The 15309-nt window shown below is 42.0% G+C and overlaps 1 protein-coding gene across 4 annotated transcripts in view; it reads left to right on the top strand.

The window, feature by feature from the left end:
- The window catches only part of slc4a11 (solute carrier family 4 member 11), a 77001-nt gene that overhangs the window by 50985 nt on the left and 10707 nt on the right, over positions 1–15309 (top strand). For all 4 annotated transcript variants that reach the window (XM_029493090.1, XM_029493091.1, XM_029493093.1 and 1 more), the window contains 8 exons: positions 3559–3640; positions 4212–4335; positions 7233–7442; positions 10067–10151; positions 10917–11042; positions 11481–11594; positions 13301–13433; positions 14657–14730. In XM_029493090.1, the coding sequence (XP_029348950.1) occupies positions 3559–3640; positions 4212–4335; positions 7233–7442; positions 10067–10151; positions 10917–11042; positions 11481–11594; positions 13301–13433; positions 14657–14730 (948 nt within the window). The remainder of the gene's footprint in view (positions 1–3558; positions 3641–4211; positions 4336–7232; positions 7443–10066; positions 10152–10916; positions 11043–11480; positions 11595–13300; positions 13434–14656; positions 14731–15309) is intronic.

Genomic DNA, 15309 nt, shown 5'->3' with positions numbered 1-15309 from the left:
TTTTTTTCAGTGATGTGAGAAAAAAAAAACAAAAACAAAAGAACTGGTTTAATATGAATACTTTGAGCTGAAAAGCAGACCAAATTAATAAATCAATTTGATTTGTGCGTATTTGGCTTCAGTACTGTGTCCTCAGTCGGAAAACATTAATCTTCAGGTAATTAGATTTTTTAATTTGTATATACCTTTCTTGATTTTGAGACTATATCTGAGCAGGTCAATGGATTATTTACCATTTATTTAATTCTTTTGAATGCAAATTGGCAGATGAGACGATACAACGGCCCCTTTAGATGAGACGGTTGCACCGTTGACCCAGTTCTAGTGGATCTCATCAGCATGCGACAACATTTCATGTGCTCTTTTGTGATTGGCTGTGATGGACACCCAATATACAGTCAGTGTTTCATCTGCCTCTGCTGTACAGAGCCCTCCTGTGTTTTAATCACCTCCTTCAAAGCACCCTCCGCAGCCCACACTTTGAAGGTAACCAATCACCCCCTCTTGAGCATCTGTGTACATGTGTGTCAGTTTATGGGTCTTTTAGGCAGCATAAGATCAGGAGGTTTGATTGAGGTCATCTCTGAGCATAACGTAACCAAAAGGACACAACAGAGGAACCATGAATCTCTGATTATTTTCTGCAGCTGATGGCAGACAGACACATCCACTTGAAAACACACACTCGTGATAGACTGCATCACGTTTGTGTGATTTAGAGAAACGGCTATGTGCCCCCCCCGCCGTCATCCATCCAAACCGTGTGGATAACGGCGTTAAGAATTCAGGGAAGATGAAAGGGGCCAGTGGAGCCATCCAGTCTGGTCTTCCTCACATTTTTTTCATCACTTTCTATTGAAGTTTGTCACATTTGATATGCTGCGTGTGAGCATCTGTGATTGTTTTTTTTTTTTTTTTTTTTTTTCCCCTTGTTCCTCTTCTTTTTCTTTTCCATGTTTGGAAACAGCCGTGTTTGCATCCCAATAGCTGATGAAACCATGCAGAAATCTTCACCTAGCTGACAAGTATCTCACCTACACCTCTTAATTAGTGTCCCATTTCATCGCACTCATCACACCAGCAGGCTCTCTGGTATTCAAGTATGGTGTGTTCACCTTCGCTGGTGATGTAACTCTCCAAAATCTACTATCGCACACATTATGTCATGACCGTTTTATAGTAAATAAGTGGGGGGGGCAGACTTTAGCACGAGTGAATGAGCTAAACGCAAAGATTGGCCCTCCATTCATTTCTATGAAGACTTCTCAGTCTGATTGAACTTTAACATGCTGAAGTTTTGGGATTATGCTAATAATCTGTCAGTCAGTTGGTATGTAAGACGGCACACCTGATTTAAACTAAGGCAGCGTAACACAACAGTCCTGCACATGAACAACTTCCTGCCCTACCAGTCAGCTCTACCAGGACTGTTATCTGATTGTTATCTGATGTAAAACTAGAAGGTCTGATTGGTCGTTAACCTGTCAGACGTTGGACGAGCTGGTCGTGATGCTCTTTCTGAACTACAGTTACGCTTCATTATTTCAAATGGATGAAAAATCACGCCAAAATACTTGATGTTCAATTCTTTGGAAGTGCATTTTCTGCCGTTATGCCGTTTTATCATACTAAAACTCTAAATATGTATAAAATATATAGAGAATAAATTCCTGCGTAACAGAAAAATAAGCGCCAAGAGGAAGCTTTAACGTACATTAATCACAAAACTGGGAATTGCTGCTACTTTGGTTCTCATAAATAATTTTGCAGAAACTTCTCGGTTGAAATAATAATGATTTTTAACCGTGAACGCCGGCAGTGTTGGTGCAGCGGCTCTCAGCACTGACACAATCTCTCCTACTTAGAGGAGGCATTTGTCACAACAACGCTGAAGGCGTTTTAATGCTAACGGTGCGATCTGTTAGCTTCTCTCCGACAGTCTGATGTAGGCCACCCGGTCTGTTGGCATGGAGGACCGCAGAGACCACTTCCTCTGTTCCCTCCTCCATCTCCGTTTTCAACCTCTTTCCTTTCTCTTTTTATATTTTCGTCTTTTCTTTTGTTCTGATAGCATCTCCCCCTTTCCTCCCTGACGTCAATGAGAAATTGGATGGCTTTTGATGATTACATGGCTGTCAGCCTTACTGCTATTAATTGAATTGAATCCCAGTCCATCTCCTTCACTTCTCCGTCCCTCTGTCTCCCTCTCTCTCCCCTTCTTCATCTTGTCTCACTGTTATCTTCCATCTTGTCATGTTTTATTTTTGTTTGTTTGCATATTTCTTTCTTTTTTTTATTTACCTCAGGTCCTTGTTTGTTATTATCTCTCTTGCTTGAAATTTTAGCTCTCTGCATGTCTCCTCCATCTTGTTCTCTCGTCTCCCCCATCTCTTCTATTTTTCGTTTTCTCTGTCTCCCTTGTTTCTCCTTTTCCTTCCTGCCTCTCTCTCTCGCTCTCACTCTCTTCGACCCTATGTGTCATCTTTTTTCCTCCCTGTCACTCTCCTTCTCCTCTGCTCCTCATTCTTTTTTCTCCCTCTTACTCTTAATCTGCATGCTTTCTCTCTGTCTTATTTCTCTGTGCTCTCCCCCTCCTCTTATTCTCTGTTCCCGGCTCTCTCACTCCTTGAGCACTGTGATACTGTTGTCATGGTGACACCCATCATTTTCTGGCATGAATGGAAGATACTTTATTGATGAGACGGCACGGTGGAGGGGGAGAAAAGGGAGAGTGATGGAGAGAAAGACAAAGACGGACAGAAAAAGAAAGAGAGAAACCACCGGCAGGGCAAATCAGAATGATACGGAAATGATCGTCCCCGCTGTTTACGATACAAAACAATTCCACCCTGTAATTTGTTCGCCACTGATGAGTCGAAGGGGACGTCGCCAGCCAAAGCAAGACGAATCTTCTTGAGGAGTTTGGGGTAGTCAGGGCTGCTGCCACAGAACAGTATTATTCATCAGTCCCAGCATGAAAAGCGAGCAGGGAGATTCCTTATATTAGGATGCAGCGTCCTGCCCAGACTTCCCCATGTTTAAGGATTTATTCTGCGTCAACATGGCAATGTAATAACGTATAAAACCTGTGTTTTTATTGTTGTTGTTGTTGCCAATTCTGCTGACACCGTTGGTGGGTTCCGGGGGCCGGACGGACGTCGTTATCAGGACGTCGTGGTGAGCTGTTTGCACACAGTGCAGACTGGCATCGCCGTCTAGAGCAGAAGGCGAGCTCGTTAGACACTTCTGATGTAGACATCACATCGTCAGGCCTGGCACGGCAGATCAGGAAAGAGATTTGCCTTGAACACGTTAGGCCTTTAGCTGAAACCATGAGGCGACAATAAGGCAGTCAGAGCCGGGGTTTACTGTTACACATATATAAATACTAGAGATTTAACCAACAGGCTACACATCTAACAGGAACAGTGCAAATGTAGTTACACACATCACACACAGAAAAGATGGAACTGAGCACAGTGTCTCGCGTGTTAGGATCAAAATGGACATGATGTCGAGCTTGGCTGACGTGTTTGACCTCTGACCTTTGCCCCGCAGTTCACCTGCTGTCAGAGACAATCCAGGGAGTGACGGCCACCGCCACTGGGGTCCAGTACCAACAGTCCTGGCTCTGCATCCTGTAAGATGACGTCTGCTTGTGTGTGTGCATGAAAACTGAACTGATCAGCCAATTAATGGATTAGCTCATCCACAAAAAATTAATCAGCAACCACTGAGTTAATTATTCAGATTTTTCTACTGTGGGAATATATACATATATATATTTAAAAAAAAACATTCTGCTGCGAATTACATTGAATAATAAGATATTTAATAAGATATTTTTATGCAACATGACATTGTTAGAGAGATATATATATAAATATTATTAAAGCTATAGTTTTGTGTGTCTAATGTGTATTTTATAGTTTCCACAGTATGGGGATATTTATGGACAGCAGCAATGAGTAAATGTGACACTTTTACACAAGACATTTGAATTTTGTGTAAAATACACTTGATCTACAGGAATCTCTGCCCTGTAACTGTGTGTGCAATCAATCACACACGTGTGTGTTTGTGTGCAGACACATTTGAATACTGTCTAACTGTTGCTGGAGAGAAAGAGGTTAATCTATGGAAACGAGGGTCGATGGTGGCGAGGTGAGCCGTTGACATTTATAAAATCTCCTTCTCCCTCACTGCTACAGCTGCAACGTGAAACATCTCCAGAGGCGTCATGTGTGCATCTCCCGACTGGAGAGGCCACAAAACTGGGGGGAGAACTGCTGCGAGGTCCGCTATGTCATCCTGATACTGGCCCCGCTCAAAATGGTAACTGCTGCCCCCAGAGGGGGGATATGATATATCGGGTCTATCTCATTTTGCTGGATTACCGAGGCATTTGTAAATCCATTAGCTTGTTGTAGTGTTTGTTCATAATTCATTTGTGTTTTCATAATTTACTGCGTCTGTGCTTCTAACTGTCAGTTCAGTCGCTTCTATTCTCCTGCAAAAATCATTCACAGATTAATGCCTGACGTTTTGCTGCGAGCAGGTTTTCCAGTTATTCCCGCTGCCAAAAAGTCATTTATCGCTCATCTGTCCCTGAAGTCACCAAAAGTCATGGGAGCGTCAGCTGCAGGTGCAGGGATTAGTATAATCCTGCTCAACATTTGATCAGTGTGCGCATCCAAATGCCTCAGTGTTCACTGATCATGGAAATTTCCTATTTTTTCTGAATGAACTGCTGCAATTAAAGGTCTTAGTGTGAAGGCAAATGTTTTCTTTGATAATAAATCAGGACTAGCTTCGTTATTAACTGAAAAAGCATCAAAGGCTCAATCTACAGAAAAATACACACAGCCAGTAAACGCTGTTAGCACTTAGGTAACTTTGTTATGTCACAAGCAGACCTCAGCCAATCAAAAGAAAGCTCCTGAAAACTAAACCTTCACTCAGGTGGTTTTTGCTTCTTTGTTATATCAAAACAAATCTGAAATAAGGGACTCAGTTAGCCAGATGTTCTGAGTCCAGTTTGATTTGGTTTCCTGTGAAGCGAACGCAGATGAAAAAGCATCACCTTGTTCTGCTTTGGCAGATTTTTTCTATCCCATGAAGCCCAAATCTGTATTTTTCTACATGATTTTATTCCTTCACACTTCCCTGACGATGGTTCACCACATGTTACTGCACAAACAGGATCCTGTTGTGCTGCTGACAGCTCAAATTGAAATACAAAGACAAGCGAAAAGAAAACACTAATGAGCTTCTGATTATGTGCCACAGTAATTCAGTTAATAAAAAATGAACCCTGTAACATTTGTGTTGAAAATGGTGCCTGTAAAATATGTTTTCTGCCGTTATCTCTTAGGATAAAAACAGACAATATGTTGCTACCTTTCAGAAAACGTTGAGTTGCAGCCAGCTTTAATGGAAATATCTTGGAGACCTTTGCTCTCTTGTAGTATTGATTTTCATTCTAGTGTCATCTACGGGCAATTTTTTCAGCATTTTTCATTTTAATTTGCTAAATTATCTATCTAAATGCAGCAGCCAAAGCCACTAAGCTGCCAAATTTCTTCTGAACACGAATGAGTCCAAGAGTCTCTCAGAGTCTTGTGTGGGCGCCAGTTCCCGGTTGGCTGAACCTTTCCGGTCACCGTTTGTGTGCAGAATCGCTGTTTTCTTCAATATTGAGCTGGCTGTAGCACCATGTATCCTGTGATAGCCTTCCCTCCCATCCAGATACGAACCTCCTATCCAACCACTCCACCCACCCCCACCCACTTCACACACACATGTAGCTAACTGCTTTGTGTTTCCTGGTTTTGTTTTGTTTTTATGAACTCATCCTCGTGTTTATGTCTCCCTTCAGTTATTCCGCCGCCCTTGACTTCAGTCCTAGACGCGGCGATCACGACCACTAAAGTCCTTCTTAGAGGCGTTAATCTGAGCCCCAAGTAAACATTAATCACGGTTATGTCTCAGTTATTTTTGATGGGGACTGCCTCAGTGAAGAAAGATCTGTGATGATGACGATAAGAGGAATTCCTCTGGTTGGCAAACCTGAGTAATCTCCTGTGAGTTAATGGTGGGAGCTGAACACACAGGACCCATCTACAAAAACTCACCTGAAATCATCCACCAACACGTTCCCATCCCTCCATCCTATCTCCTGGATCAAGACGCTGCCCTCCATGTTTGATGTTGGTGGCATAAAACCACTGTTTGTCCAATTTTAAACAAATCCCTCCCTGGAAATCTATCTTTAAACACAGCCTGTGTACTTTGTGCTGTACGCATGCTAACACGCCTGATAAACCCTGGATGAGTGTTACAGCTGCTGAACGTCGCTTCCAGAGGGACGCTCATGGGCGACGTTTTTGATGGTTTATTCCTTTAAGGCGAAGGTGGGCTTCCTTCGTGCAAATTAATCACCATCTACTCACTCAGCTCTTTGAGCTCTGTTTGAAATTCAGTTGGCACTGTGGAAACGCTTAGAGGCTTTGGTTTTTCTGTTTGCTGCAGCTGCTACTGTACGATCCCGTCACCACCTGGCTAACAAGGCCTCCCTGGCACGGCACCGACTCACAGCCTGCCAGGAACCACATTACTGTCACTCTGTTGCACTTTGTGACTTTGGGACAGATGTGGGATTATTGACAAATGCCCTCCAAGATATCAAGATCCAAACTGCTGTACCTGTCCGATTCACATCATTCATAATGTTTACATATCAAAACCACATTTATAAGGAGGTTTTGGCAAATTTTGCTACATAAAAAAATGCAATCATATAATTTATTTATGAGAATAGAAAAGTGATTTCTTCCTAATGGACTAGAGGAGAATTTCTGCTTTTAGGTTATTAAGTGACATAAAAAATACGGCCACTCCTTCTAACTACAACAGAATAGTGTATTCTAAAATCACCCAACTGTCCAATTAAATATAATGAATGAAAATGAATATGGATTCAAATGTTTTGGATGTTTCTAATCGAAGCTGCTATCATAGAAAATGTTAATTTTAAACCAAGATCAAATCACTTTGTCTCATAGGAAGAGATGAATCCACTGGATCTTTATGTTGCTCACGAATGGGGAACAGTTCCTCACATCTATGTTGCATGTACAGACTATTTCGCTGCAAAACTTTTTTTTTTCCAAATTAGCCACAGGTCCTTTTATGATTGTAACGCAGTGTCACTTGTAAATGGTCGTCCACAGAAAAGCACCAAGACAGCGATGGAGCTGGGCAGGACGTTTGCCACCCTCTTCTCTGACATCTCCTTCAGGCAGAAGCTGCTGGAGACGAAGACTCAGGAGGAGTTTAAGGAGGCGCTGGTTTTCCAGCGGCACCAGCTGACGGCGGTCAACCAGCAGCCCACCGCCCTGGGGAAGGAGGAGACTGACCCCCGCAGTCACAAACCCCTGAAGGTGAGAGAGACCTGTGATTGGTTAACGTTCCCGAATTTCCTACCTTATTCCCTAACCTCACCTCCTCCTCCTCGCTCAGCTGCTCTGACTCCTCCATCTTTTCTTGCTCGCTAATCAATCAGCATCAGCTCCTGCCAGGCCTCCTCAGCGGGTAAATGACCTTACATCTCTCACAGTCCTGTCAGAACTCCCCACCCTTTAGCTACACACACACACCAGAGGGATACTGCTCAATGCCTCGGACCAACATCTCCTGCTAATGTTCCCGCTGACAGTCATTTCCGTCTGTATTTTTAATATTATTATTATTATTATTGTTTTATTTTATTTTATTTTATGTTAGGTGTTTGTCCCAGGGCTCCAGAGGCTCAATGCCACTCAGTGAAAGAAGGATACACAGAAAAAGACAGATTCAGGAAGAGAGAGCAGGTGATACTGGGAGGAAACAGAAAATGATCAAATGAGTGGAAAAAGCAGGACCGCACATGTCCTCCACCTTAGTCCACATCAAAACTGACATCAGACCACCCGCACCAGCACACCACTTTAGGAAACTAGGCCAAACTGTTGTTGTGTTTTTATGTTTTTCCTACCCGTTGCCTCACTCCATCGACTGCTCACAACGAATGGCAACCAGGTGGACGTTAATTTCTCTTTGAGACTTTTGTTTATCAAACCTGAGTCAAAAGCTGGTGATCAACCCCCCCCCACACACACACACACTCACACACACAAACTCCCTTGTAATAATAAATGATTCCATGATGTATAGGGATTTAATGGATGAACAATCCTTGTTGAACAAGCATGTGTGGCTTCATAAAACCAGCCGCCCCTCTCATAGAGAGGAAGAAAACAAAAAAAAGGAAATTCTGATGCTGGTGATTGTTTTCACCTTGTTTATGTTGAGACAAATTGCTTTGTTCTGCCAAAAACTGTCAAAACTTTTTTTAAGATGACAGAGGAGGCAGGAATGATTTCCCCAACGGCGATACCTCCTCACAGGCTCATCAGCCGCTCCTTTTATCCTGTTAATTGTATGAAGCTATGTTCAACACCAAAATGGAACATTGTGTAATTGGATAATTTACTTAATAAGCTCAGTCGGGGCGACACATTGGCTTCGAATCTTGTGTAACCTGAAAGCTCATCTTTTTAGGAAGCACTCAGTGTCTCCTTTCGCAAATGTCCTCTTCATGACTTTTCTATAAATACACTAAGTCTTCTATCCTCCGCTGCTGTCTCTGTCATTTGTGATCATTCTGAGGACACAGAGATCTTTAATAAAAGTATATCTAAATCGAGCCCCGTCCTGCTGCTTACTCCTTTTTTTTTTTCTTTTACACAATTAAAGACTTTGCAGAACTGCTCCATTAAATCTGATGATTCAGATCCTTTCAGGAGAGCACCCTGTGGAATCACCAGCGTCTTTCCCGACGCAAGAATCGGACGATTTTTCTAATCTGAACGTGTCATCGTCCACAGGAGGCTGCAGAGTAACAGCACATCGGGTTGGCTGCAGCCTCGGGCTGTTCATTCTGTTGCATGTTTCTTTTTATTTTGGAGGTCACTGAGGATAAGAGAACGAGCAGACGGCGGCCGGTCTGAGGTCGGTGAAATTGTCCACCGATTCCAGTGAGCAGCCGTCAGTAGGGATGTTTGTGTTTCGACATTACGGCCAGTGACGTTCTTTTCAATTCAGTTTAGACAGAAAGGTGTCAGCAAGCAGCAGTCTTCTGACTGGCTTCCTCAGTAGTCAGTTTGCAGTCAGCTGTGACGCCTTTGCTGCAAAAGAGCACAGCTTTGTTTCAGTCATCTGAGTTGGAAAGACCTGGAAGCTCTTTTTTATTTGAGAAGGCAGCATAGAGCGACTACATGGTTATTGTTTTCTTCTCATTACAGGTCAAACACAAAACTATTGTAGATATTAAAACACCCTAACGATCAACTAGTCGTGTTGGCCACCTTTTAGAATTTCTGTAAATGCCATTTTATTGTGTCTCGTACATGAAGTTTTGGGAACTTTTATTTATTTTCTAATTTTTTTTCTTATTTTGGACTAGATGCTGCGCTGCACAACCGTGAAAGTGCTCCTGCATCTTTGGAGGTTTTTATGCTTTACTTTAATGACTTTCCTAAACATTTATGAGCTCAGCACCTGTTCATCATGAGTGTTTCTGGAGACCTACCTATTTTAACAATAAACAACAGATGCGTAAGTGCTTTCAGTACTATTGAACGACAAGATGCCTTTCGACATACATTGCTCATTTAATTTTACTGCTTTCTTTTGGCCTCCACATCAAACTGTTTTTATTCCATTGGACAAATCAAATTTTATAAGAACCAACTTCCTTGTCTCTTAAGTCCTGGAAGACATAGGAAACAGGATTAATATAACAAGTGGGGGAAAACTGCAGTTCTGTGCCTAATGACTGCATGTGACATATATAAAAATTGCTGTTGCTTAAAGATGGCGGACACTGACACATCTGCCTCTGAAGACTGCTGCCGTCGCCGCCGTTGGACTGAAAATTGATCCTGTTCTTAGCGACTTTGTGCGGAGTGGCATTGGAGTTCTTCCTTCTGTGAAAATCTAACCTTTTTCCCTTCTGTCCACACAGTGTAAAGATTTCTTCAAAGCTGGGCGGGGGATTTATGAGGACCTGTGTCGCAGACTGCCTTTCTACCCCTCTGACTTCACAGATGGTAGGCTGGACTTGGACTTGTAGTGAAAGTGAATCATCTTCCTTATTATGCTGCTCCGGGGTGCCTCTGGCAGCTCCTCATTTGTCTGTCACCCTTTGCTTCGGATACATCTGTGCTGCATCTGTGTCACATCTAGGGTCCGTTAAAATGACCGTCTCAGATGTCTGACTGCTGCCATATGCTCCCATATGTCCATTATTATTGTAATTTCCCAAGACATCAGGCACGGACATTGCCCTGTGCATTACCAGGTTGCTGAGATTCTTGTTTATTTTAATGTTGTTGTTTATTTTTAAGTGGACATAGCTCAATCAAACCATCAGTCGAATCGTGAAGTAAAGTACAGATCTCCAGCTGGACTCCTCCTCTGCTGCTCTGTCATCTCCACATTCATTGGCCTGTAACAAAATCAAGATATTTCTGTCTCATGAGCATCATCAGATAATGATGATCTGATGAAGGTCACAGGACCAAAATCGTTGTGATCACATTAGAGGCCAGTTAAAGGGTTTTATTTCAAAATGAGTTATCCATCATTTGGATAAAAACAAAGAACTGCTCTTAGGACATACTGGATAACACAGAAGTCTTTTTTAAAACTTGGTTGGGTGAGCGTGAGTCAAGGTAAAATAGCGTCGCTGTAACTTACCGGATGCTCCATATTGTGGATCGGCACTGAAAGATGAACTGTGCTAATGTTTTTGTCATTTTGATATCAGTTATGAGGTGAGTATGAGTCATTTGTTTGTGTTCGTCTCCCCTCAGGTATAGTTGGCAGTAATAAAACCCCACTGAAGTACATGACCACAGCCATCTTCCTCTACATCGCCATCCTCCTGCCTGCCATCGCTTTCGGCTCCCTCAATGATGAGAGCACACGTGGCGAGATCGGTAAGAGCCATTTGGCTCAGCGTTTTCTAGCCAACTTAAGGATATAAGTTAATTCATCGAGAACTAACTTTGAGTTGGCTGTTTCATAATTTAATTATACATTTTAAATGTTAAATCAGTGGTATTGGATGTTTTTATAGTTGTATCGTTGTATTTTGTCACAGATAGACAAAGATGGAAGTGTATGAGACAGAGAAGGTGTTTTTAAAATGATCTCCACTGATTTGACGAACAACAGGCCGATCACCTTTAGTTTTCAGTTCTGACTCTGACCTTGACATCAGCAGCCTCCTGCCCGAATGAAAATCTGTGACACGGTCACAGTCGATGACTACTTTCACATTTAAGTAGACTTTGATTGAGTGTTGCGTAAAAGCTGCGTTTGTCCCGTTTGCCTGTACATTAATCATCCTTTCCTGCCGTCTCTTCACTGCACAGATGTTCGGAAGACCATCATCGGCCAGAGCATCGGCGGGGTCATCTACTCGCTGTTCGCCGGCTCTCCCCTCGTCATCCCTCTGACCACGGCTCCCCTCGCCATCTTCATCAGCGGTAGGCTTCCCCTCTCTGATTCAGCTCCGCTCTGCCAAAACACTCATCTTTTCAGGAGTCAGCTGGTGAGCGGGGTAATAAGACATTAGGTGAAAAGAATCAAGAGCAGGAGGCGAAGCTCCTCTTCAACCTCATCTGCTTTTTCTTTCACAAACAAACTGTCTTTTAAGTAATTCAGCATTTTTGATTGCTGTCTAATGTTGTGAGCTGCTGGTCAATCTGCGGCATGGAGAGAGAAAAACTATATATTTTCAATTCTTCAGCTTGCTGACACTTTTATTTGTTCGTTTTCCTTTTGCTACATTAGCATTAACATAATTTTCTCCCCAGTCTAGAGGAAAGATTGTCAAACTCAGTTCCCTTACTCAACAATCACTGTCTCCAGATGTGAAATCCTGCAAAGTTCACCTTCTATCACATCTTCTCTTCCACTGAAGTTAGTCACCGTTAGCGTGTGTCACCACTTTGCTGTCGTGGCTCATTGTTATCTCCAGTCCGCCCTGAAGAAGTTGACTTTATTAAAGTTTTCCCACTTCCACAGAAACGCTCCTTTACACTACGTTTATTCTCCCCCCGTTTTTTCTTTTCTTACCGCAGTTATTGTTTAATGACGTTGCCTCGTTATCGTCCTGTCTTAGTCACGGAAATGAACGTAGTTGACGAACACATTAGCTCATTTTTTTGCAAAGCAAATGAACACTATTGTCGACACGTGTGTGTCTGAAACAGGTGCTGGTGGGGCAGCCGAAGGAAATCTTCTGGAATAAAGAAAACTGATGTCATGTAATGGTTGGCTTTGGGGGCCTCGGGGTCAGGAAGCACATTCATCACATGCAAGATCGTGTAAACTTTATATTCAGGCCAAAGAGACAACAGCACATAAACTGTTATATGGTTTTTACCCAACAGCAGTGTTGTGTTGGTTGGAATTTAAATGATCTTGACGGCTCGAAGCTGTGGAATCGGGCAGCGATGAGGAAAAGCAGTGATGAGGATGCCAAGATGTAGTTTTAATAGTGAAGCTGTTTGTTGGTCTTGTGGTGTGATGATCTTTGAAGTAAATGAGTGAGAATTGTGCTAAGCACATTCTCATGGGCATAATTATAGTACATTTCCAGCAGGCTGTCTGAAGAAAACAATGGCTTGTTTGTAAAGTTGCATCTCATCTACACACAAATCTCCTCAAGACCACAGTTGTTATGTTTTTACAGATATATTACATTTCTTTTGGCCTTTCTATGTATGAATGATATGTGTTTACTTCTTCTTCTCTTTCTGTGTGTGTGTTTTTTTCATCAAACCATCGTTTTATAAAGCATCTGTATTTCAAAAGAGTCCAACAAATGATCGATGCTGCTCCTTATTAACCTCGTTTCTTTTTTATTTATGGATTAAGTCAACATCGATCCATCTTCTGCAGCCGTTTGTTTGTTTATTCATTATGTATAGTTTATGTCTTTGCAAGCAACTGAGTGAATTTTGATGAATTTTGAAGGCAGGAACACTTCATCATTTTCTGTTTTATGAAACAGATTAGTGTCACTGTCTTTACACACTACCACTAATGTGCTACAGACCAGTTCAATGAAGAAGTTGTTGAGCGCAGTCCTGAGGTTGTGGGAGCAGATTATTCATGATGATTAATACTGTTTTCGATGTTTCGTGATGTGTGTTTCTATTTTCTTTTTCTTTTCTATGTGTCAAAGTGATCCGAGGAATCTGTGACGACTACAACCTGGACTTCCCGGCTTTCTACGCCTGCATCGGCCTGTGGAACTGCTTCTTCCTCATCCTGGGCGGGATCTTCAACGTCAGCCTGCTCATGAAGCTCTTCAAAAGGTCCTTCTCATCCACACAACACACGCTTTAATTATTTAGGGTTTTAATTATGGTACAATCTAATTTATTGAATCAATTCTCATCTCTGTTGGTGCGCCTTCTTCTGTGTCAACCAGGAAAAAGTTTTAAATTGGCTCACCATGACATCCTCTGCTGCAAAATTTCTGCTACGCAACAAGAAAGTCAGTCTGTTTCATACAACAAACAGAAAGCAGAGTTCATTCTGTGTTGAGATTTAGCCTGAGGAAAATCCAGTTCAAATTGTTCTGCTTCCATTTTATAAAACAGACCCCCACAGAAAAAAAAAAAACCCTCTTTCACAGCCACCGTCCTCTCTGAGCTCCAGTCAGTCAGGACGAGGTAACAGGGAGTAATGTGCGGTGACCCCCGAGGACAAAGCACAAAGATAGAAAGCAAACACATTAAGGAAAGCCATCTAGAAATCCTCAAAACACACACGAACAGGGAAAAAACATCCAGCAGTGAGTGTACTAAAAGATACAACTTCAATTTTTATTATAATTCAAAAATTCTGCAAAATTGCTCATGTTCAATTTTAGTTCGAACTTATTCATTTTTATTTAAACGTGTTGATATATCTGGATATATTGAGAACCAAAGTCCTCAACCACCAGACTACCTCAAAATCATAAAAACACACATTTTAATAAACCAAGCACGCACTGAAAAATATCACAACACGAAGGGTTAAATGAGGTCGGCTACATCTGCAGTGTTGATGTTTGTCACTCCCACTAACAGCAGCAGCAGCAGAAACCTCACACTCACAACTTGTGCCAGTCCTTTCCACATTGTGTGCGTTATTGCTTTGTGTTGCTACAGTTCTCCTTTTTGACATTTACACAAGCAAAGAAGGATCATTTAAAGGAAGAAATAACACTATAACAGATTAGTCACATTTATTTGGATTTCTATTGCATCATGATGGTGAAGGTGTGAGCTGCATTGTGAGGATGAACTGCAGTGTACCTACCTGTCGGTTTTGTTCTAGTTGTCTCATAGTCACAGTGCTTGAAGGTCAGTCCAGCAACAAAAGCCCACACTAATCTCACAGCCAAAATGTTATTTTATATTTTTTCAGGCATGAGTCAAAAACAACCATTAATTGTTTTCACTCAGAATTTTAGAAGTGAAGGAGGCCATATGGATGTAGTTAATAACACAATGACGCAACAACCTGGATTGTCACTGTGGTTTTCCAGGTCGACAGAGGAGGTCATCGCGCTGTTCATCTCCATCGCCTTCGTGGTGGACGCAGTGAAAGGCACAGTGAAAAGTGAGTTCCTGCCGTCTCTCTCTGCAGCTCTGTTTTTACAGGGTCACGTTGTGTTTCCCGGAGCTTCCCTCCGCCTGCCACGTTAACTTGAAAAATCAAGACCAATCAGAAATAAGGGTCACATCACAGCCGCCACCAGCAGCCATGCAGTCTCATGCATTTAATCCCCTGAAGGCTATAAAAGGACTCTGTATTATAGTTACATTTTTAGATTATAGTTTAAAGTAGCTCTTGACTGAGGAGTCCTTGGAAATGTACCATTTACTAAAGAGCAACCCATTAATTATAACAATTTTTAACAGAAAACTTCTAGTTAAAAGACAACCAAACACTCAGAGACAGCATTCAGCCAAACGACTGCTCACTTAATGAATCCAATAAGACCAGTCTGCCATAGTCTCATCATAGATCTCTGTCTCTGCATTATCAGACAAAATAATTCCAACTCACAATATTTGTGCAATCATTTTTTGTTCAGTCTTCACTGAGTGACATATAATATAATATAATCAACTGAGGTTTCCTGATTCTGAATACAAGCTGAAATTTAGGAAAATTACGACTTTAAAAGGAAAACCA

The sequence above is a fragment of the Echeneis naucrates genome, chromosome 22 (assembly GCF_900963305.1).
Source record: "Echeneis naucrates chromosome 22, fEcheNa1.1, whole genome shotgun sequence".
NCBI classification, from domain to species: domain Eukaryota; kingdom Metazoa; phylum Chordata; class Actinopteri; order Carangiformes; family Echeneidae; genus Echeneis; species Echeneis naucrates.
This window is presented reverse-complemented; position numbering and strand designations above follow the sequence as displayed.